This window comes from Rhincodon typus, chromosome 25 (genome assembly GCF_021869965.1).
Source record: "Rhincodon typus isolate 14 chromosome 25, sRhiTyp1.1, whole genome shotgun sequence".
NCBI lineage: Eukaryota > Metazoa > Chordata > Chondrichthyes > Orectolobiformes > Rhincodontidae > Rhincodon > Rhincodon typus.
The window spans coordinates 43693780-43716363 of record NC_063356.1 but is presented as its reverse complement, the minus strand read 5'-3'; the positions used below and the strand labels follow the sequence as shown (position 1 = coordinate 43716363).

General features: G+C 43.8%; 1 protein-coding gene across 1 annotated transcript in view; it reads left to right on the top strand.

The window, feature by feature from the left end:
* LOC109923841 (myosin-binding protein H-like) overlaps positions 1-19460 on the top strand; it is a 44648-nt gene extending 25188 nt beyond the window's left edge. Inside the window, exons 7-11 of the mRNA XM_048612129.1 lie at positions 3645-3804; positions 5402-5538; positions 5749-5935; positions 15296-15344; positions 19199-19460. Coding sequence (XP_048468086.1) covers positions 3645-3804; positions 5402-5538; positions 5749-5935; positions 15296-15315 — 504 coding nt within the window. The 3' untranslated portion in view covers positions 15316-15344; positions 19199-19460. The remainder of the gene's footprint in view (positions 1-3644; positions 3805-5401; positions 5539-5748; positions 5936-15295; positions 15345-19198) is intronic.
* Positions 19461-22584: the final 3124 nt, after the last annotated feature.

Sequence of the window (22584 nt, the reverse complement as noted above, 5' to 3'; positions counted from 1 at the left end):
ATCAAGGGCTTGACGACAGAATTCAGGCTGATGGTGCATTTCAGAAGGTCCATCTCTTGGAGGAGACCTGAATCTGAGCCCTATCTGAGCTTCTCAGCAAGACTCCACATCAATGTTCAAACAAGGGAAAGGAATTCTTCCCAGTCTCCACATTTATCCCTCAGGGAGCATTACTAATAAGGTATTTTTAACTCTGCATTGATCCTGAGATCTAGCTGTGCCAAAAATGACTGCAGCACTGCAACAGTGATTTAAAGTACATAATTGTCTGTGAAAGGAGAGTGAAGTTGTGAAAGGGGCTATCACTGCCAGTATTTCTATCTACTTGCGTTAGAATGGGGAGCTTTTTGAGTTTTCAGTTCTTGCACCTTTTTGGAAAGCCAGTTGGCTGACTGAAACAATGACTTGTGCTTTTATCTATAAGCAGTGACTTTTGCCATGCAATCTGCAGCCCAGTACTGAAATCTGTCTCTAGCCTTCACTGCCTTACTGACTGGGAGATTGGCACTAACTAGTCCCAAATCACAATGCTGTACTTATTGCAGTGAACAACCAGGGCATATGTCAGTAACCTCATCAATTGCGACACTATCTGAGGTGCTATGATTTACAGTATGAGCTCTGACACTGGGGTAGGTATGTTTGCCACTAAAGGACCAAACCTCATATCCCCCCAGGTGCAGGAGCCTGAGTACATACCCACACAAGGCCATGAACCAATTGTAGCTAGGACTGGCTGAATAAAAGACCCATTCAATTAGTCACAAGCCCTTCTCTAAACTCATCCAGCAACACTCACCCACTTCCCTTCTCATCTCTCTATCTGTATGTCTGTCATTGTCTCTCTCATCTTTATCTACCTATCATTCTGGCACTTATCCCTGACTCCACAGTCTCTCACCTTATTCAGCAGTCTATTACGGGGTAACTTATCTAAGGTTTTTGAAAATCCAGAGATACCACATTATTCCAATACCAATTGTGTTAAGCCACTGCAGAAAATTAAAAAACAATAAAACTGCACAAAGCACCCAGCTTTGAGCTAGACACCAGAAACTGCAATGGCTTATCCTGACCACCTGACCTGGCATAATCCTCTTCACTCATTGCGAGAAATAGTCAAGTAACAGCCATATTTACGGAATCACACCTTACACCCACTGTCTCAGACACCACCATCGCCATCCCTGGGTATGTCCTTTCCTACCAGTCGATTGTGTAGTGTGGCACTATCACTGTACTAAATGGGATAGACTTTGAACAGATCTAGCGACTCAAGACTAGTCATTAGCAGCAACAGAATTATCAGTACACCAGTGTCACGTCCTTGATCAAAGATTTGAAATAAGAATCAATACAGCAAAGTTGGGGGAGGGTGGTTGCGGCTAGGGGAGAATAGATGCACCATGTTCAATAAAATATGGAATGCGCTGATAGAAATTAATAGAAACAAAGACTTGCAGCCCCCTCTGCTCCCTCCACCCTTTGCAGTGACACAGTTTGTCATCCACACAAACTACAATGAACAATTGTTTCCAATTATGTATCAACAAGCTTTCTTCCCAAGGACCATCCTAAAATGGGACAAGCTGCCAGATCATTTTAGTTCTTCAAATCCACTTCTAGACTATACCCATTTATAATGTTACTCTTTTAAATATATGATTTCTGTTATTAATGTAGGCACCAGAATATGGTGATGTAAACTGTTTTCACTATTTATTTAAAAATACAAGTGACCATAAATTACTATTCTATTCTATTCTATACTCTAAAACAACTTGCAACCCCATGGCTTGGAAAATTCTTCACTGTACCATTACCATTAAGCCAGGGGATCAACCCGGGTTTAATGAAGATTGCGGGTATAAAAAAGAACATCTTGCTAAACTGTGTAAGCAGCACATGATCAACAGAGCTAAGCGACTCCACAACCAACAGATCAGATCTAATCTCTGCAGTCTCACAGCCAGTTGTGAATGGTGGTGGATAATTAATAACTCACTGGAGCAAGAGCCTCCACAAATATCACCACCGGCGATATCAAGGCTGGGAGAGGGACCAAAGTCATCAGTGTAAAAGACAAAGCTGAATGCACTGGATACTGCAGAGGCTATGGAATCTGATACTATTCCACAATAATACTGAAGACTTGTGCTTCAGAATTAGCCACACCCCAAGCCAAGCTGTTCCAGTACAGCTATAACACTGGCATCTACCCGACAAAGTGGAAAGTTGCTCAGTTATGTCCTGTACACAAAAAGCCTGGATAGCATCCAGTTCTTGCTGCATTTGATGGATTGCGTTAGTATCTAAGGCGTGGCTAATGGTACTGAACATTGTTTGTTAATGATTGCACATCCCCACTTCTGACCTTATAATCAAGAGAAGGTCATTGATGAAGCAGCTGAAGATGGTTGGGCCAAAGACACTGGCCTGAGGAACTCCTGCAGTGATGTCCTAGAGCTGAGATGATTGACCTCCAACAACCACAAAGATTTTCCTTTGTGCCAAGTATGACTCCAACCAGTGGAGAGTTTGCCCCTGATACCAATTGATTCCTCTTTTGCTAGGCTGCTTGATGTAACACTATGTGGCTTTGATGTCAAGGTCTGTCACACTTACCTCACCTCTGGAATTCAGCTCTTTTGCCTATGTTTGAACCAAGGCTGTAATGAGGACAGGAGCAGAGTGGCCCTGGTAGAACCCAAACTGGGCATCACTGAGCAGGTTATTGCCTTCCATTGCTTTACTGATGATCAAGAGTAGACTGATGAGGTGGTTATTGGTCAAGTTAGATTTGTGCTGCTTTTTATGTACAGGACATACCTGGGCTATTTTTCACATTGTCGGGTAGATGCCAGTCTTGTAACTGTACTGGAACAGTTTGGCATGAGAACAGCAAGTTCTGGAGCACAAGTTTTCAGTACTACTGCCAGAGTGTTGTCAGGGCTCATAGACTTTGCAGTGTCCAGTGCCTCCAACTACTTCTTGCTATCACATGGAGTGAATGAAATTGCCTTATGATAGTTTATTAAATTAAAGCTGTTGGAAAGATACAGCATGTTGTTTGCTGTTCCCCTATAGCCATAAAAAGGTTTCAACTTCAAGTACTTATTCGATTCCCTTTTGAGAGTTTCTATTAGATCCATTCCTATTGCCTTTTCTGATTATGTGTTCCAGAGGATAACTCACTGTGAAAGACTAAAAATAAAACTCCCTTCTGTCACTTGGCTGATCTGAAACCTTACCTCTCTTTCCTTTTCCACAGAGGCTGAAGGACCTGCTGAGTATTTCCAGAATGTTCTATTCTTATTTCTGATCTTCAGTGTTGATTTCTCATTGTTCAGTCATGTTACCTCGTGCCCTCATGTCCTCTGATCACTGACACTTCTGCAAGTGGTCATTTTTAAACTCTGTAGTCTGGAAACTCCTTAAGATTTTGAACACCTCAATCAAATTTCTCTTGAATGTTCCCTGCTCTGAGGACAACAGTTTTTTTACTCAGCCTGCCCACTTAGCTTGACCGGTTTATTGGTGTGTTCTTATATGTTGTAAGGTCTTTATGAGATACAAGGATACAACGTGTATGAAGACAGCTTCTGATGCACATATTCTCTCCTTCTCTTCCCCTTTTACATCAGGAGTGGTTCACTGTGATTGAGAAGTGCCATCCCTGCTCCTACACTGTCTCCAACCTGGTGATGGGCAATCGGTACAACTTCCGGGTCTTCTCTGAGAACCTGTGTGGACTGAGTGAGACAGCAGCACAGTGCAAGGATACAGCTAACATCCCCAAAATTAGTAAGAGCTCACTCCCCAATAAACAACCCAGGCAACTGGCCTCCTTAGCCTCCGCAAGAAGAGCCTGGCTCACTCCCAGTCAAACGGGGAACAGGAAACCTCAGCCAAACCTTCCCACATCTTGTTTTGGTGGAGACGGGACACTGGGCAGGGAAATGAGCTGACCTCAGGAGGTGGGTCAGTCAGTGAAAGCAGTGGACCTCTGTATTCACTGACGTTTTGTCTTTAGTTTGTGGAGACCAGCGATCTGAGTAGGTAAAAGGAGGTGAGAAGGCCAAACCTAAAGGAACAGCCTTTACTGAATGGCGTGTGAGATATTGGGATGTTGTAATGTCCAACATGTTGCCCCTGCATCCGCACTTTCCGACTACCGCCCCTTAGCCCAGCATTCTCTGATCCCAGCACTGGGACCCTCTCCCCTAATCTCAGAGTCCTGTACTGTGCAGCCCCTCCCATGGATCTTGCTGTGAAGGCCACCCCCCTCCACAAACCAGGACCTGCGCTGTCCAACTCCCCCTTCACAACAGTCCCCAAGCCCCATGCTGCTAGACAGCCCACCCTATTCAGTCTCACACTGCCAAGCCTAACGGCTGTTTGAAACCCGCCTGTCCCACAGTGACCACCTTCCCTGGGACAGCTTACTGGCTGTCATAAAGGAAAGCTGTTTAAAACCAGTTCTGTTTATACATCCAGTGATGCCAATGAGAAAGCCAGACTTCTGAAAATCCTGCTCCCATCCTACTCCCTCTCCCACCCTCGCATGTCTCCTCAGATTGTGAAGCTCCCTCCCCTCGGGCTATTGAGGAGAACTGCACTGTTTGTGAATCAGGGCCATCCCTACAGCATCAATGAACACAGCAAATGCAGCACTGGGAGGACATCCCAAGGAGGAAAATGGATCACAGATCCTGCACTGATTGATCACAGATCCTGGGTTCATAGAATAGAATCCCATACTGTATGGAAAAATGCCATTCGGTCTACCAAGTCCATATCAACCCTCCGAACAGCATCATACCTGGACCCACCCCACTACCCTATCCAATGGCCAATCCACCTAACCTGTACCTGGACTGTGGGAGGAAACCGGAGCACCTGGAGGAAACCCACACAGACAGTCACCCGAGGCTGGAATCAAACCTGGGTCCCTGGCGCTGTGAGGCAGCAGCGCTAAACACTGAGCCACCATGCTGCCTTGATCACTGATCCTGGGGTAATCACCGATACCAAGCTGATCACTGATCCTGGATTAGATTGATGATGGTTTATATCACCATCTGTTCTTCAGTATCTGGCTGTCACAGTGGGTGTGAATAAACTATTCAAAGCTTTGGACCTCTCTGTGAAGTCCAAGATGTTTCTAACTCAGAAATGAACAAATGAACAGAATGCAACCTGTCCTGTCCTAGTTCAGGATTTGGTGAACACAGTACAACCCACCATCACAAACTCAACAGTATCTTGGAATAGAAGTTCATCAATTCCTGGTCTGCATAGTCCAGGATCAACCATTGCAGGACAAGTAGTTCATTATATGACTACTGACCAGGGTTAACCTCTATCAATAACTGACGTTAATGACCACCTTTATTTACAGGTACCCCATATAATGTCCCTGTGTACCAAGAGAAAGACTTCAATGAAGCCCCTAAGTTTACGCAGCCGCCAGTGGACAAGACTGCAACTGTGGGATTCACCACCAAACTCTTCTGCAGTGTCCGAGGAAATCCCAAGGTAAGAAAAGACACAGATACACTCTCATACGCCCTGTGTGTTATAGTCTCACAGTGAGACACACACACACACCCTGAATATTACTCCCTGTGAAACTCTCTTGTAGTCTTTTCAGTCATCCATTTAATCCACAAACACCCGTATCCTCACACACAACACCCAGAGTGATTGAATATGATTACAAAACTACCTTATTATGATCTCTTACAGCCCAGAATCAGTTGGCTGAAGAATCAGATGTTGATTGACCAAAACCCCAAGTTCAGAATTCTGACTAACGAAGGGATCTGTACATTGGAGATCCGCAAGCCCAGCACCTTTGATGGAGGAGTCTACACATGTAGAGCAGTCAATGCACTTGGAGAAGCAGTAGCAGACTGCAGGCTCAATGTGAAAAGTAAGTTGGAATGAACTGGTATTTTGAAACCTAGCATGAACCAAACCTTCAAAAATTTCAATTATTACTGTTGACATATTTATACAGCAAGATCCAACAAACAGCAACTATAGTGACTAGTTTAGTAATACTGATTGAGCAAAAAATATTGGACTGGCGAGGAGAATCTGTTTACTTTTCTCCAGAACAGTGCAGTGAGATCTTTAATTCCACCTGAGTGGGCAGATTGGGCCTTGGTCAAAACTCTCAGACTAAGGACAGCATTTCCAACAGTGCAGCTCTCCCTCAGTATAGCATGGAGAATATAGACCTCAATAATGGATGAAAGACTTTGTATTGGGTTTGGTCTGAACTAAGAGAAAGAAAGAAAGAAAGAAAGAATTGTATTCACATGGCACTTGACAGCCAATGAAGTACTCTTGATTTGTAATCATTCATGTAATATAGGAAACACAGCAGTCAATTTGTACACAAGCAGCAATGTGATTATAAATGATAATCTATTGATCAAGATAGCCCAGTAATCAATTGATGAGCATTGATTAGGATAGTAGGGAGAACCCCTCCACAAAATAGGGCCATAGTGTCCTTAATATCCACCTGAGGGGACAGATGGGGCAGGAGTTTGACATCTCATCCAAATGGTGGCACCTCCAACTGTGCAGCACCCCCTCAGCGTTGCACCAGACTGTCAGTCTTTATTGTGGTACTCAAATCCTGGAGTGGGCCTTGAAGCCGGATCTGTGTGATTTTAGATGTATGGGTGGCATCAACAGAACCACACAGTGCAGCTGATATCTAACAACAAAGGGAGAGCCTAAAGTCTTGGAGCCATTAGCGTCTAGTGTGCATTTTAAAGACAGAGATAAGGAGGAATTTTTTTTCTGAGGCTTGAGATTCTTTGGTACTCTTTCCTAAAGAGTGGTGGAGGTAGGATCATTGAATACTTTTAAGGCAGAGTTAGACAAATACTTGACTAATAGAGTATTAAAACACATCAGGGGAGGCAGGAAAGTGGAACCAAGGCCAGGATCAGTTCAGCCATGAACTTACTGAATGGCAGGGCAGGTTTGAGTGGCTGAGTGGTATACTCCTGATCAAATGTTTATATGAAGACCCATGGAATTGCCTGTAATTACTGTATTATTACTCCTGGCTACACTCTCTAAAGACCAGAAATTTAAAACAGATTGTTTAGTTCCTGTCTGATCAAAGGTTGAGGCCATTGAATGTATAAATAGGGAGACACAAATTCAAAGAGAATCAAAACTCGTCCATGCCGACCAGATATCCTAAATTAATCTAGGCCCATTTACCAGCCTTTGGTCCGTATCCCCCTCAACCTTTGCTCTTCATGTATCCATCCAGATGCCTTTTAAATGTTGTAATCGTACCAGCCTCCACCACTTCCTCTGGCAGTTCATTCCTTACATGCACCACCCTCTGCGTGAAAAAGTTGCCCCACAGTCCCTTTTAAATCTTTCCCCTCTCACCCTAAACCCTGTGCCCTCTAGTTTTGCACTCCCCCACCCCAGGGAAAAGACCTTGTCTATTCACCCTATCCATGCCCCTCATGATTGTATAAACTTCCATAAGGTCACCCCTCAGCCTCCGATGCTCCACGGAAAATAGCCCCAGCCCATTCAGCCTCTCCCTGTAGCTCAAACCCTCCAACCCTGGCAACATCCTTATAAATCTTTTCTGAACCCTTTCAAATGTAACGACATCTTTCCTGAAGCAGGGAGACTAGAATTGAATGCAGTATTCTAAAAATGGCCTAACCAATGTCCTGTACAGCCACAACATGACCTCCCCACTCCTATACTCAATGTACTGACCAATAAAGGCAAGTGTACAAAAAACAGTGTATGGTTAGAGTTAATAAACCACTTAGCTGTTCCCCAGCTGTGAGGAACTCCTGATACTGAGTTCTCCAAGGTCAGTAGAGAAATTTCACTGTATTTTTCTTAGACTGAACTCCCATGTCCAGAGATACTTGAAACTAACAGCAGAGGCAGTCAGCTGTGAAAGTTCAGTGCCCTGTCAGTCAGATGTGCAGGTTCATTGTTCCTTTTTCTCACCTCCCACGTCGTACCTGTTCTATCTCTTGTTTTACTGTACCGTTGATTTGATCTTTTTTTCCCAAAGTTCCAAAACAATGCACCAGCTTATAAAACTGTAATTACTGCTCCAAGAAATTGAGGAAATCAGCTCCAACATTGAAAATACCTCAAGAATGGAGCAGCTCCTACAGCTGCATTGTTCTCCTGTCCTCCATCTTGGATTATCCAGAATCCATTCTTCCTTTCACCAGGTTTTTTTTCACTTCTTTACAGGAGACATAGGACAATAGGGGCACTGACTGCAAAGTCTCTTAGTTACTGGTTAAAGGCAACAGTTTATAGCAACTAGTGAGAGAAATTAACTGACTTTCTTCAGGGTTCAGGTATTTTTACTGCAGAGAGTCACAAACACCTCTGTCTTCCCAACAGTTTGAACATATTTCCCTTTATCATTCACACCCATGTGCTGTTCAGCTGCCCATCAACCAACCAGAGAGCTGTGGTCAGGGTGATGACCTTCGGCATCCACAAATCATTATGATTACACAAACCAATCAGCTACCTGTTTCCAGCCAACAAACTGCAGTCCCTGCACTGGTGCCTATACAAACATCTTTCCCCACTGATTAAACCACACGTAATGAGTTTCAGTAACTTGTTTCCAAAAGTGCAACAATTACTTACACAGCCCTTGATTTTTAAACTTCTTTTTCCCTTTTAGAAAAGGAAATGACATCTTTACACAACAGAATTTAGAAACAAGATTTGCAGCTGAGGAAAATGCTGGACGGTAGAGAGACAGCAACAGTGGAATTAGTTTGGGATTGATAAAGGGAGAGAGTGTGGTAGTGAGGCTAATATTAGTGTCAAATGTTTACTGAGGTCCAGTTGGTGAGTCTTTCATAGCTGAATCAGAAGATGTTTTCACTCAAAGGATGGTGAATCTTTGCAAAACTCTGCCTGAAAAGGTGATGGAAGCAAAAGCTTTGATTGTTTTTAAGGTAAAAGTAGATAGATTCTTGAAAGTTGTGGTTTCCAGCCCAACTCTGGACATTAAGCAATAAAAATCAAAGTTGACACTCTGGTGTAGCATTGTCAAAGTACCATTTTATTACCTGAGATGTTAAATCAAAGATCTAACCACCCTCTTGGAGGTATGTAAAATATCCCCAGGAACAGGGCTGTTATGTGTCAAATGGGGTATAATGTGAAAAGATGTGAAATTGTTTGTTTGTCAGGATGAATAAAAATCATATTCTTTAAATGGTGCATGATTGCAGGGCTCTGAGAGGGATCCGGGTGTCCATGTGCATTAAATGCAAAAGTTTGTCTGCAGACACAGCAAGTAATTAGGAAGGCTGATAGAATGCTGTTGTTTATCATGAAGGGGATTGAATGTAAAAGTACGGAGGTTATGCTTCAGTTATACAGGGCATTGATGAGACTACATCTGCTGTACTGTGTAGAGGATTGGTCACCTTATTTAAAGAAGGCTCTAAGAGCATTGGAAGAACTTCAGACTGATACCGGAATGGACAAATTATCTAATGAGGAAGAATTGCACAAGTTAGGCTTGCATGCAGTGTAGTTTAGAAGTGTAAATAGACTTTATTGAAACATGCAAGATGGATGTGGAGATTTTTCCACTTGTGGGAGAATCCAGAACTAGTGGTCACTTTAAAATTAGGGTTACCCATTTAAAGAGATAATAAAAATGCTTACATTCAAAGGGCAGTGAGTCTTTGGAAACCCTTCCTGAAAAGGCAATGGTAGCAGAAGTTTTGACTGTTCTTAAGGCAGAAGTAGATAGATTCTTGATAGGAGAGTGAAAGATGATCAGGAGAAGACAACAATGTGGACTCATCAGATTAGTTAAGATCTTGTTGAATGATGGAACAGGCTTGGGGCTGAATGGCCTCCTCCTACTTCTCATTCAAACATTCATATCCCCGTTTCCAACGTCATTGTAACAGATGATCTGGTCATTATCACTGCTGTTTTTTGGGAAGTTACTCTTTGAAAATGCTTCTCTTTAATATGCCTGGTGATTATGTTGGGCAAATGCAAGTTTTATCGAGATTGATTTTACATTCTGAGATGAGAATGGAGCAGTGGGTTTAGTTTAATATAGATAATATGTATAAATGTTGTTACAGGGTGATAGTGTTTCTAGGGAATCAGATTCCCAGGACACATGCCAGTGCCATCTAGAAACAATGTTAAAAAATGGTGGAAACACAAATCCATGCTTTTCCCCCGCTCAGTGCTCTGCCTTTCAAGGGAATTTGATATGGGCAGTAGCCTGCAGTTCTGAGGAAGGGTCACTGGACCCGAAAAGTTAGCTCTGATTTTTTCTTCACGGATGCTGCCAGACCTGCTGAGCTTTTCCAACAACTTCTGTTTTTGTTCCTAATTTACAGCTTCCGCAGTCCTTTCAGTTTTTTTTGTAGCCTGCAGTTGTTTTCCATCCTTCAAAAATCTAACTGAGAACCCTCAACCTTCATATCCACTTTCCATCCTTCCTACAATGATGTCTGAGCTTGACCTCTCCTTGATACATCTTATAATGCTCACACACCTTTTCCCCTCAACTCTTTGTGAACTCCATGAAGCTCAAATTCTTTCAAACCTGAACACTGGCTTCTATACCCAGGCTGTGCTGCTAATTTCTCTTTCGCTGCTGGACATGATACAAAACAAAGTTTGCTGCACTTAAGGGCTGATTCTTTAAGTTCTATCATTTGCTTCTGCTAACCTACAGCTGTTTGTTCTCTCTTCTCTCCATAGCCTGTGGCCCTTCAAGTCTCTCTCTGTCTCTCAATCGTCTTATTGATGGAGTTCAGTTTTTTAGGAGGGTTGAAAGTGATCACTGATTATAAGTAGTGAGTGAATATAGCCAGTGAGTGCAAGGGATAACAGATGAAAGAAGCTTAGTGCAAGTAAAGACACGGGCAACAGAATTTTGGACAACCTTGTGCTTATAAAGAGTACAATTTGGGAGACTGTCTAGGAGTATGCTGGAAGGCTGAGAGGGACCTGTTACAGATGTGTAAGATTGAGGGTCATAGATAGATTGGATAGGAATACCCATTAGCTATTAGTATAGGAGTCAATAACCACAGGAATTGATTTTAAGGTAAAACTAAGAGGGGAGTTGAGAAACGTTTTCATTCCAATGGGAATTGCAGTCTGGAACCCACTGCCTGAAAGGGTGGTTGAGTCAGAAATGCTTGTAACATCTAATCAATAGTTAGATATTGTCTGGTGTTCCAGTTATTGACCTGGAATTGAAAAAATGAGATTAGTATAGTCAGATCTTTGACTGGTACAGGTGGGCTCCTCTGCACTGTAAGCATTTATGAGGAGAGGAGGCAGGGCTAAAACTGCAAAGGTGGAAAAAGCGTTCTTGAGTAAATAGGGCTTGGTGGCTCTACTCAGATTCTGAAGAAGACACAATTGCAAATGTCCAATACATCCTCAAAATTGGTGAGTTAGTGGTGACAGAACAACAGGATAAATCAGGATTATTTGGTATTGAGGTAATCATAATAGCTCAGACACATCACACACAGATAGTTAGATGTTATCACAATTTTCCCAACAGCCTTGCTTTCTTGAGCAAGCTGCATTCAAATTGACAGATATTCCTACAAATGGGATAGTCCCTTTCATGTCACAGGGAGAATGGCCTTTCTTTCACAAACATTCTGTGGAAGCATTTCTACAAGTGAGTTTATAAACTCTACATAAATCATCCTGTAAATTAATCTGGTCAGAATATCCCAACTGGCAGAAGCAGATCTTGGGACATTATAACCAAGAGCATGATGCCCTAAATACCAATCATTTCTTTTTGAATCTGGGTGCTATGCCAGAGCTGAACTCTTTGCTGCCATTTACTACATGATCTTGTTTGGGGGAAGCTGGCTTTGATCCAGTTCCATACTAAAATAAGACAGAACCCTGGCCAAATCTCATAGGCAATGTGTTTAGAGGAATTAGCAGCTGATTAGGTTGCTCTCTGAACTCAAGGTTGCTGCTTGCTTTGTGGACTGCACAAGCTGCCAAGCCTCGTTCAAACTTGCTCTGTCTGTGGAGACCTGCCTCAGCCTCTCTTTGCCATACTGCAACCCCTTTTTTGTAAATTCATTTGGGGAGTTGAATGTCACTGCCTCCGCATTTGCACTTGGGAAGGTGGTGGTGAGCTACCTTCTTGAACCATTGATTTCCATGCATTGTAGGTAGACCCACGGTGCCATTAGGAAGGGAGTTCCAGATGTTGACCCAGTGATAATGAAGGAACGACAATATTTTTCTAAGTCAGGATGGTGAGTGGCTTGAAAAAGATCTTGCAGTAGCATTCCTATGCATCTGATTCCCTTAGAGTCATAGAGATCTACAGCACATAAAAAGACACTTCAGCCCATTGTAAATGCGCCAGTCAAAAACAATCACCTATTCTAAACCCATTTTCCAGCACTTGGCCTATTGCTTTGTATGCCTTAGCATTGCATCTAAATACTACGAGAGTTTCTGCCACTAACTTTTTACAGGCAGTGAGTGCCAGATTCCCACCACCCTCTACTCCTCTTGTCCTTAGATCATGGTGGTTGTGGGTTTGGAAGATGCTGTCTAAGGAGCATTGGTGAATTTTTGCAGTGCATCTTGTGGATAATACACACTGCTGCTACTAAGCGCAGGTGGTGGAGGGAGTGGATGTTTGTGATGTGGTGCCAATCTAGCAGGCTGCTTAGTGCTGGATGGTGTCAAGCTTCTTGAATGTTGTTGGAGCTACATCCATCCAGGCAGGTAGGGAGTATTCCATCACACTCCTGACTTATAGATGATGGACGGGCTTTGGGAAGTCAGGAGGTGAGTTACTCACTGCAAGATTCCTAGCCTCTGACCTGCTTTTGTAGCCACAGTATTTATATGGCTAGTCCATTTCAGTTTTTGGTCAGTGGTAACCTCACATTGATGGTGGAGGATTCAGTAATGGTGATACCATTGAAGTGATGGTTAGATTGTTTCTTATTGGAGATGGACAGTCATTTGCTGCTTCAGTATTTGAGGAGTGGTGAATGGTGCTGACCATTGTTCAATCATCAGCAAACATCCCTACTTCCGACCTTTATGAATGTCAATGATGAAGCGGCAGAAGATGGTCGGACCTAGAACACTGCCCTGAGGAACTCCTGCAGAGATGTCCTAGAATTTAGATGACTAACATTTAGCCACCACAATCATCTTGCTATGAGCCAAGTATGAGTCCAACCAGCTGGTTCCCATTGACTCCAGTTTTGCTAGTATGTCATGTTTTGTTGTCCATGATGTCACACTTGGTCAAATGCAGCCTTGATGTCAACAGCAGTCAATCTCCCCTCATCCTCTGGAATTCAACTCTGGTCCATGTTTCAACCAAGACTGTAAATGAGGTCAGGAGCTGAATGGCCCTGGTGAAACCCAAACTGGGCGTCGCTGAGCAGGTTATTGCAATGCAGGCAGAGAGGAAGGCAGGAATTATAGACCAATCAGCCTGACATCAGTAGTGGGGAAATGCTAGAGTCAAATAGAGAAGATTTAATAGCTGAACACTTGGAGAGTAGAGGGAGGGCTGGACACAGCATGGAGCTGTGAAAGGGAAATCATGCTTGACAAGTGTACTGGAATTTTTTGAGGCTGTAACTAGTAGAGTTGATGAGTGGTAACCAGTGGATTTTATTTATTTAGACTTTCAGAAAACATTTGACAAAGTCCCACAGAAGAGATTAGCATGTAAAGTTAAACCACATGGAATTGAGGATGTTGTGTTGAGATGGATAGAGAACTAGTTCGAAGACAGGAAACAGAGTAAGAACAAACAGGTCTTTTTTCAATTGGCAGGCAGTGACTCATGGAGTACATAAGTGGTCAGTGTTAGGACCACAGCTATTCACAATGATTTATGACGGGAGAATGAGGGACCTAAATCTAATATCTCCAAATTTGCAGATGAAACAAAGCTGGGTGGGAGGGTGAGCTATAAGGAGGATGCAGAAATGTTGCAGTGTGATTTGAACAAGCTGAGTGAGTAGACAATATAAAAAATATTGGATCATGGGATGTGGGCATTGCTGGCCGGGCCATCATTTATTGCCCGTCCCTAGTTGCCCTTGAGAAGGTGGTGGTAAGCCGTCTTCTAGAACCGCTGCAGTCGACCTGCTGTATGTAGACCCATAATGCCATTAGGGAGGAACTTCCAGGATTTTCACTCGACAGTGAAGTAACCGTGATATATTTCCAAGCCAGGATAGTGGGTCGCCTTGAGGGGAACTTGCAGAGGGTGGTGTCCACCGAGCAATGCCAGGACTTTGGACTACTAGTCCAGTGACAATATCACTTCCTCTGTGCTGTTCAATTAATAAATCTGGAATTAAAAACTCATCTAATGAAGATCCATAAAACCATTGCTAATTGTAAACACTCATCTAGTTCACTGATGTCCTTTAGGGAAGGAAATCTGCTGTTCTTACCTGGTCTGGCCTCCATGTGACTCCAGGCCCACAACAACGTGCTTGACTCTTATATGCCCTCTGAAAAAGCCACTCAGTTGCGTCTGATAAGAGGAACAAAAGTGGAGGACCCAAAAACAGCAACAGGAACACCACCTCCTGCAAGTTCCCCTCCAAACCACTCACCATCCTGACTTGGAAATATTTCACTGTTCCTTTAGTGTTGTCAAGTCAAAATCCTAGAATTCTCTCCTTCAGGTGATTGTGAGTGTCCCTAAACCGCATGGACTGCAGCAGTTCAAGAAAACAGCTCACCACCACTTTCTCAAGGGCCCAGTTAGAGATGCCCACATCCCATGAATGAATAATGAAACAAAGCATCCTTCCAAAGGATGGAATAAAGCAAACATGTTTGTACAAATACTGGCAATTGTTTTATGGTCACTATTGGAGTAACTCTTAATTCCAGTTTTCAGACAAATGTAATTTTCACCATCTGTTGTGGGATTTGAACCAATATCACCAGAGCATAGCCTGGGTCTCCGAATTGCTAATCTGCAACATTGCTAATATGTCGCCATCTTAAACTCTCTGACGCTAATACCATCCAACCATTTTGTTTCCTGAGGACCAATGGGATGGACCTCAGTTTATCATCCACCTGAAAACTGGTACCTGTGACAGTGCAGCCCTTCCTCATTACTGCAATAGAGTTTTAGCGTGGATTATGTATCTATCTCCCTCCCTTTATCCATCTCTCTCCATTCTTTCTCCACTCTGATTCTGTCTTTCTTTGCTCCCTGCAGCTGTCACTGTGTCCCAGTGAGGGAAACCATTGGAACCAGTTGAAGACAGGTAAGGTTTAATATGATAGAAACACTATGTTCTCCAAATCTGCCATTTCCACAGGAAGGGTGGACAAGCAATCAGTACTTGGGAATTTAATACATGAAAAATTGGCATTCTGCTGTTCTGAGATAGCAGGACTGAGATATGAAGAGAGATTGGATCGCTTAAGACTGCATTTCACTGGAGTTTGGCTGAATGAAGGGGATCTCAGAAATCTATAAAATTCTGACAGGGTGAATGCAGGAAGGTGGTTCCTGATGACTGGAGAATCCAGAACCACAGTCTTAGGATACAGGATAAACCATTTAAGACAGATAAGGAAAATTTTCTTCACCCGGACAGTGCTGAGCCAATGGAATTCTCTGCCGTAGAAAGTGATTGAGGCCAATACATTGAATGTTTTCAAGAAGGAGTTCAATGTAGTTCTTAGGGCTAAAATATCAAAGGGGACGGGGAGAAAGTGGGAACAAGGTTTTGGATTGGATAATTGGCCATGATCATATTGAATGGCAGAGCAGGCTGGAAGGGCTGAATGGCCTACTCCTGCTCCTATTCTTTGTTTCTGTGAAGTTTCTATTTAAAAGTGTTCCTGTCTCCTCTGGTGCAACACCAATGGAAGCCAAAGATCAGGTGAGAGCTGAGAATGTCAAGAGTTGTCCTGGGTATGTCCTCAAGAGGCTCCACCTCAGACTGCACTGTCACTGTGGTGGTAGGGAGGGAGGTGGGGGGTGGGGGTCAACAACGGGTTCTGGTTCAACCAACAGGAAATCTCAGAAGGATGGGGTGTCTGGGTATGGAGCAGACTGCTAGGTTTTTGTTCCACGTGATCTGACACCACTGTGTGTACTGGAGACATTCTGTCAGCCCTTGTCCCATAATAAACCACTGTGGTAACTGGCTGAGCAATTTATTATTCCTCTTTAGCCAGTTTTCACTTGGAAACCAACAGTCTTCTTGGCGAACTGATTCAACTTTTCTGCGCTTGAAGAATCCCAGGATCGCAAAGCCAAAAACTGCCAGCAATATCTGTAATTTTCTTTGTTCCTTGTTGTTCTATATGAAATCCTGTGGCTTCTACACCATTGCACTTCACATTCTACAGCTCAATGTTGAGGGAGGTATTAAGAACTGCTGATGCTGGAGTCAGAGATAACAGTGTGGAGCTAGAGGAGCACAGCAGGCCAGGCAGCATCAGAGGAACTCAATGTTGAGGGATATGGGCAATAAAGAGACACTGAATCAGCACCCTGTCCCAACAACACACGTCAATGCTATCTACTTTCAAGAAATGCATCTCCCATCATTTGAATCAGACAGGTATAAGATTGATGGTTTCAATCTAATCTGCCATATTGCCCACCCCAAGCATGGTTATGCCACACTTCTCCAGGCAACCATTGACTGCTTCAAGATTGATGGCTTCTGAATAACAGATATCTGCAAGCGGAACCAACTGTCCTCCCAATCCTACTACTGCAATCAGCTGTCTAAACTGAGGACTTTAATGGCACCACAAAGAGTGCAGCTGCCAAGAGGTTAATGCAGTTTGACCTTGCTCTGATTCACAATTTCAAACAGCCTGGAGATTTGTCGCTGCTTGACGGAAAGCTGGTTCAGCTCAATACAAAGTAACCTATGTGCCACATCATGCCAAGTTCCTACTGCAGTCTGTGGCTACTACACACTATTACATTGTCAGCATTGCTGACCAAAATGAGCATCTAATTGATGCTGTCTTTTAGCTGAATTCTGTGGGAGTGGGAATTGTTGACACTGTGCACTGTTCCTCACTCTCTTTTTCCTCCTTCTACACTTCCTCTTGGAGTGGGGGACGGGGAGGAAAGTTAGCCACCATAGGAGAGTGTGTGTAAGACTGTAGGGAAGGTGTGAATGAGGACAAGTTGGGTCAGTGAGGGGTCAGAAATAGTTGTGAATCTGCAACAATTCTACAGTGGCCACATGGCTCACTAAGGTATGTTCCCTGCTCTGCCCACGACCACAGATGTCTCCAACTTCTGATCATGGCCAGGATTATGTTCTCAGGGAATTTACGGCATAGTTAATCTCTCTCTCTTACCTACTATTTTATCCTGGAAATTAAAGGGTGGCTTTGGGAATGAAGTTATTGGCAGATGCCTGTGTGTGTACTTTCATTTTGTTGAAGAGCTGTGAGATGTCGCTGAGGTTTGTATCTCTACAAGATAGGGTAGTGTAGGAGGTGGGAATGTCAGATGGTGGATGTAATGTGTTCAGGTTTTGATGATGGTCATCACACAGTTAATGAGAAGTGTGATTGGGAAATGGATTCTTTACCCTGACCACTTGAGTCACATCATTACAGTTCTAGTGGCACTGGAGCGGTAATTTTGGGTAATTCTCCTGGTTATCACCTCCTCAGTGGTATCTTCCTGTTTTGGCTGCAGTTTCTGTCACTGTGCTCCCTCTGTTCGGACTTCAAGCATACATTGAAGAACGTAGATGCCTTGTTTCTTAGGCCCCCACCCCCAGCATTGGTTTCAAGCCCAGCCAAAACATCCCATATCTTTAGAAAACGTATGTGGGTGGAAGCTCCAAATTCCTGAAAATTGGCTTGACCAGGACTTGAGTGCAAATTATCTTCATTTTAATTTCGTCAGGTTCACTCCAGTCAATTTATCCCAAAGTTGTGGGCAAAAGCCAGACTTTTAAACAGTCTTATTAATACAACAGCAACTTGGTGCCTATTTTCATCTTTTCCCCAAAATGTCATTGTGTCACTGTAAACAGGAGAGTTAGGCTGTCCAGAATTAAGTGGTGAATCCTCACCGTGTCCTCTATAAAGAGTTGGAACATCATCGTGTCTCCAATAAAAACCAACAGAACCCCTCACACACAGGTAGATCCACACCCGGTTCATTAGTAAGATGTGGATCCCTTACTGTGTTCCTTACAGAGAAATTAAGTGCTTATCCATGATGGCCAAATGGTATTGGTGTAGGTGGAGACAGAGCCTATGTCATCAACTGGCCACCATAAGCTACAGGAAGGATCTGTGTGCACATGTCTCCAACATGCTCAACCCACCAGCCCTCACCACCTGTCCTTTGTTAGCTTTCACACTGCCCAGGCCGGGAAGCCAATCCTGGGGGCAGGGCAGCTTCTGTGTCTGCTCCCCTGTGCCATTACTGTTTGAAGAATCCACTTCCTTATCCAGAAGGCAAAATGGCCACCAATGTATTTGGAGACAGGGCTGGAGACATCAGCTGGCCTTGGCGCTGTGTTAATGCGGTTAATGCGCATGCTCGACAGCCTAACTGGTAATGGCATTCATGATAAAAGTGCCCATGGAGAAAGCAATCCTTTCGTATGCTCCCTGTAAAGAGATCCACCTGTCACTTACAAACACAATCTAACAGGCAATGTCTTCCTGACAGCACTGGGGTCAATAAAATATGGAGCTGGAAAAGCACAGCAGGACTCCTGATGAAGGATTTCAGCCCGAAATGTTGCTTTCCTGCTCTTTGGATGCTGTCTGATCAGCTGTGCTTTTCCAGCTCTATGTTTATTAACTCTGGCTTCCAGCATCTGCAGTCCTTACTGTCTCCAAGTCCAAACAGCGCTGGGCCTCGTTGGTTCCAGGAAAATGGTTTTAAAGGGACCCCACATGACCATGTGACAAATACATCTTTTCTCACATGATCTTGTACATCTCAACACGCCTGCAGGTTAGTGATAGCGAAGAGGCCTCTTTAAAGAGATGAACGAGTGTTCAAACTGATCTGTGTCTGTTTCAGTTAGCTCACTGTAAGATTCCATCTGAATATGTTCTATGTATGATCTATATTCTCAATCTAATCTATGTTTCCATTTGTTCATCACAGGTGCGTTTAACTTGCCTCTTGCCTCATAGACCTGAAGGTCAGGCCCCAGCTGTCTTTGCTGCTGAACTCGGTCGAAATTAGGAGTGTTTATTGAGAGATTTATGTGTCCATTAACCCCACTGTAAGCTGGACAATGGGTAAATCTTCCCTTGTCTTGTCTGTTTCCTAAAATGATAACATTTTAAATATTGTGTGACGTTAATAAAATGGAAAAAAATTGAGCTTTGGCACTGGGCTCTGAAAATAAAGACTATACACAGGTCAGGATTTGTGTTTACTCTATTAGAAAACCACTGATGACACGCACATTTCAGAGACTGGACAGTGAAATCAATCCGACACCAACATGCATCTCCAGAGCATTCTACCACAGTAGAAAATCTAAAGGAGCTTCATAGAGTCATAGAGCTGTACAGCATGGAAACAGACTCTTTGGTCCGACTTGTCCATGCTGACCAGATATCCTAAATTAATCTAGTCCCATTTGCCAGCATTTGGCCCAGATCCCTCTAAACCCTTCGTCTTCATATACCCATCCAGATACCTTTTAAATGTTGTAATTGTACCAGCCTCCACCACTTCCTCTGGCAACTCATTCCATATACACACCACCCTCTGCAAGAAAAAGTTGTCCCTTAGGTCCCTTTTAAATCTTTCCCTTCTCACCTTAAACCTATGGCCTCTACTTTTGGACTCCACTACCCTGGGGAAAAGACCTTGTCTATTCACCCTATCTATACCTTTCATGATTTTATAAACTTCTATAAAGTCACCCCACAGCCTTTGATGCTCCAGGGAAAACAGCCCCAGCCTATTCAGCCTCTCCCTGTAGCGGATACAATTTTAACCCTGGCAACATCCTTGTAAATCTTCTCTGAACTCTTCCAAGTTTCACAACTTCCTTCCAATAGCAGGGAAACAAAATTGTACAGAGTCTTCCAATAGTGGCCTAACTGATATCCTGTACAGCCACAACATGACCTCTCAACTCCTGTACTCAATGTACTGTCCAATGACGGCAAGCATACCAAATGCCTCCTTCACTGTCCTATCTACCTGTGACTACACCTTCAAGGAACTAAGTACCTGCACTCTAAGATCTCTTTGTTCAGCAACACTCCCCAGGACTTTACCATTAAGTGTACAAGTTCTGCCCTGATTTGCCTTTCCAAAACGCAGCACCTCACATTTAGCTAAATTAAACTCTATCTGCCACTCCTCAGTCCACCAACCTGTACAATGGCATACAAAACAATGGGATCAGGATCAGGATCAGGATCCCATTGTACTCCGAGGTAACTTTCTTCACTGTCCACTACACCACCAATTTTGCAGTCATCTGCAAACTTACTAACCATACCTCTTATGTTCACATCCAAATCATTTATGTAAATGACAAAAAGCAGTGGACCCAGCACTGATCTTTGTGGCACACTGTTGGCCCAGTCTGAAAAGCAACACTCTGCCTTCATCAATCCTCTTCATCTTCAAAAAACTCAATTAAGTCAGTGAGACACGATTTCTCACACACAAAGTCATATTGACTACCCCTTATCAGTCCTTGCCTTTCCAAATACTTGTAAATCCTGTCCCTCAGGATCCCCTCCAACAATTTCCCCACCACTGATAAAAACCGAAAGAACTGCGGATGCTGTAAATCAGGAACAAAAACAGAAGTTGCTATAAAAGCTCGAGACAACAAGGTGCAGAGCTGGATGAAGACAGCAGGCCAAGCAGCAGCATAGGAGCAAAAAGGCTGACGTTTCGGGCCTAGACCCTTCATCAGAAATCAGTGTCCAATAAAGCTGAGTAGAATTGTGAGTTCAGGTTGTGGATCCTACGATGAATAAAAAACAGGAGAGGTCCTTTGCAGGTCTGGGAGAGGGAGGCTCTGAGCTGGGGTAGGCTTGATTGTAGTGCCCGGAGATGCCGGCGCATTGCTGCGAGTGTGTGTTTCAGGAGTCACAGGGAGAAACGCTTCTGAAGGATCTCAATGCTATGAATGTAGATATTATCACGGTTGGGGCCAAATTGGGAAGGCCTGAATGTGGGCTGTAGTCCATTGGGGATGATCTGGTTCCGTAGGCAGGTACTAAGAAAGGTGATGTGGCTGTAGTACCTGGTTTGCTTCAGGACATGGTCGAGCAGTTTCAAGGCCAAAGAGATTACGAGAGAGTTGCAGTGGGAGAGAGATCCCCTGAGGTTTGTCCGGAGGGAGGAGGGTAACTTCTTCGGGCTAGGCATCCTTAGAAGAGGCTTCGCAGTGGGGTTAAAATTGAATCAGAGATAGTAGGAACTGCAGATGCTGGAGAATCCGAGACAACAAGGTGCAGAGCTAGATGAACACAGCAGGCCAAGCAGCATCATAGGAGCAGAAAGGCTGATGTTTCGGGCCCAGACCCTTCATCAGAAATGCTGCTTAGCCTGCTGTGTTCATCCAGCTCTGCACCTTGCTGTCTCAGATTCTCCAGCATCTGCAGTTCCTACTATCTTTGCTATAAAAGCTCAACAGGTCTGGTAGCATCTGTGAAGAAAAATCAGAGTTAATGTTTCGGGTCAGGTGACCCTTCCCCAGAACTGATGGTAGTTAGGAAAGTGAGAGATAGTAGGAACTGCAGATGCTGGAGAATCCGAGACAACAAGGTGCAGATGGAGGTTCTAGGCCCGAAACGTCAGCCTCTCTGCTCCTATGATGCTGCTTGGCCTGCTGTGTTCATCCAGCCCTGCACCTTGTAGTTAGGAAAATGTCAGTTTATGTGCAGAAGATAGGGTGGGGGAGGGGTAATAAGTAAACAATAGGTCGGTATAGAGCCCAAAGAAAGAGAAGAGCAGTTGGATAAACAAAGGAGTTGATAACGATCTGGCCAGGAGGGTGAATAGCTGTTAATGCGCACTGTTAGTGACTAACAATAGGTAGTGTGTAATGGCAGGCTATGTGATAACAAGGCCTGGTGTGTGGGGTAGGGGACTAGGACATGGGAGAGTTTAGGCCCCAAAATTATTGAACTTGATATTGAGTCCGGAGGGCTGCAGGGTCCCCAAGAGGAAAATGAGGTGTTGTTCTTCCAGTTTGTGCTGAACTTCGCTGGAACACTGTAGCAAGCCTGAGGTGTTGGCTGGGGAACAGGGTGGTATGTTAAAGTGGCAGACAACTGGAAGCTTAAGGTCTTTTTTGCGAGCAGAACGTAGATGTTCTGTGAAGCGGTCACCCAGTCTACGCTTTGTTTCCGCAGTGTAAAGCAAAACATACTGTGAGGAACGCATGCAGTAGACTAGATTGTGTGAGGTGCAGGTAAAGTGCTGCTTCACTTGGAAGGTATGTTTGAGCCTCTGGATACTGGGGAGGGACGAAGTAAATGGGCAGGTGTTACACCTTCGGCGCTTGC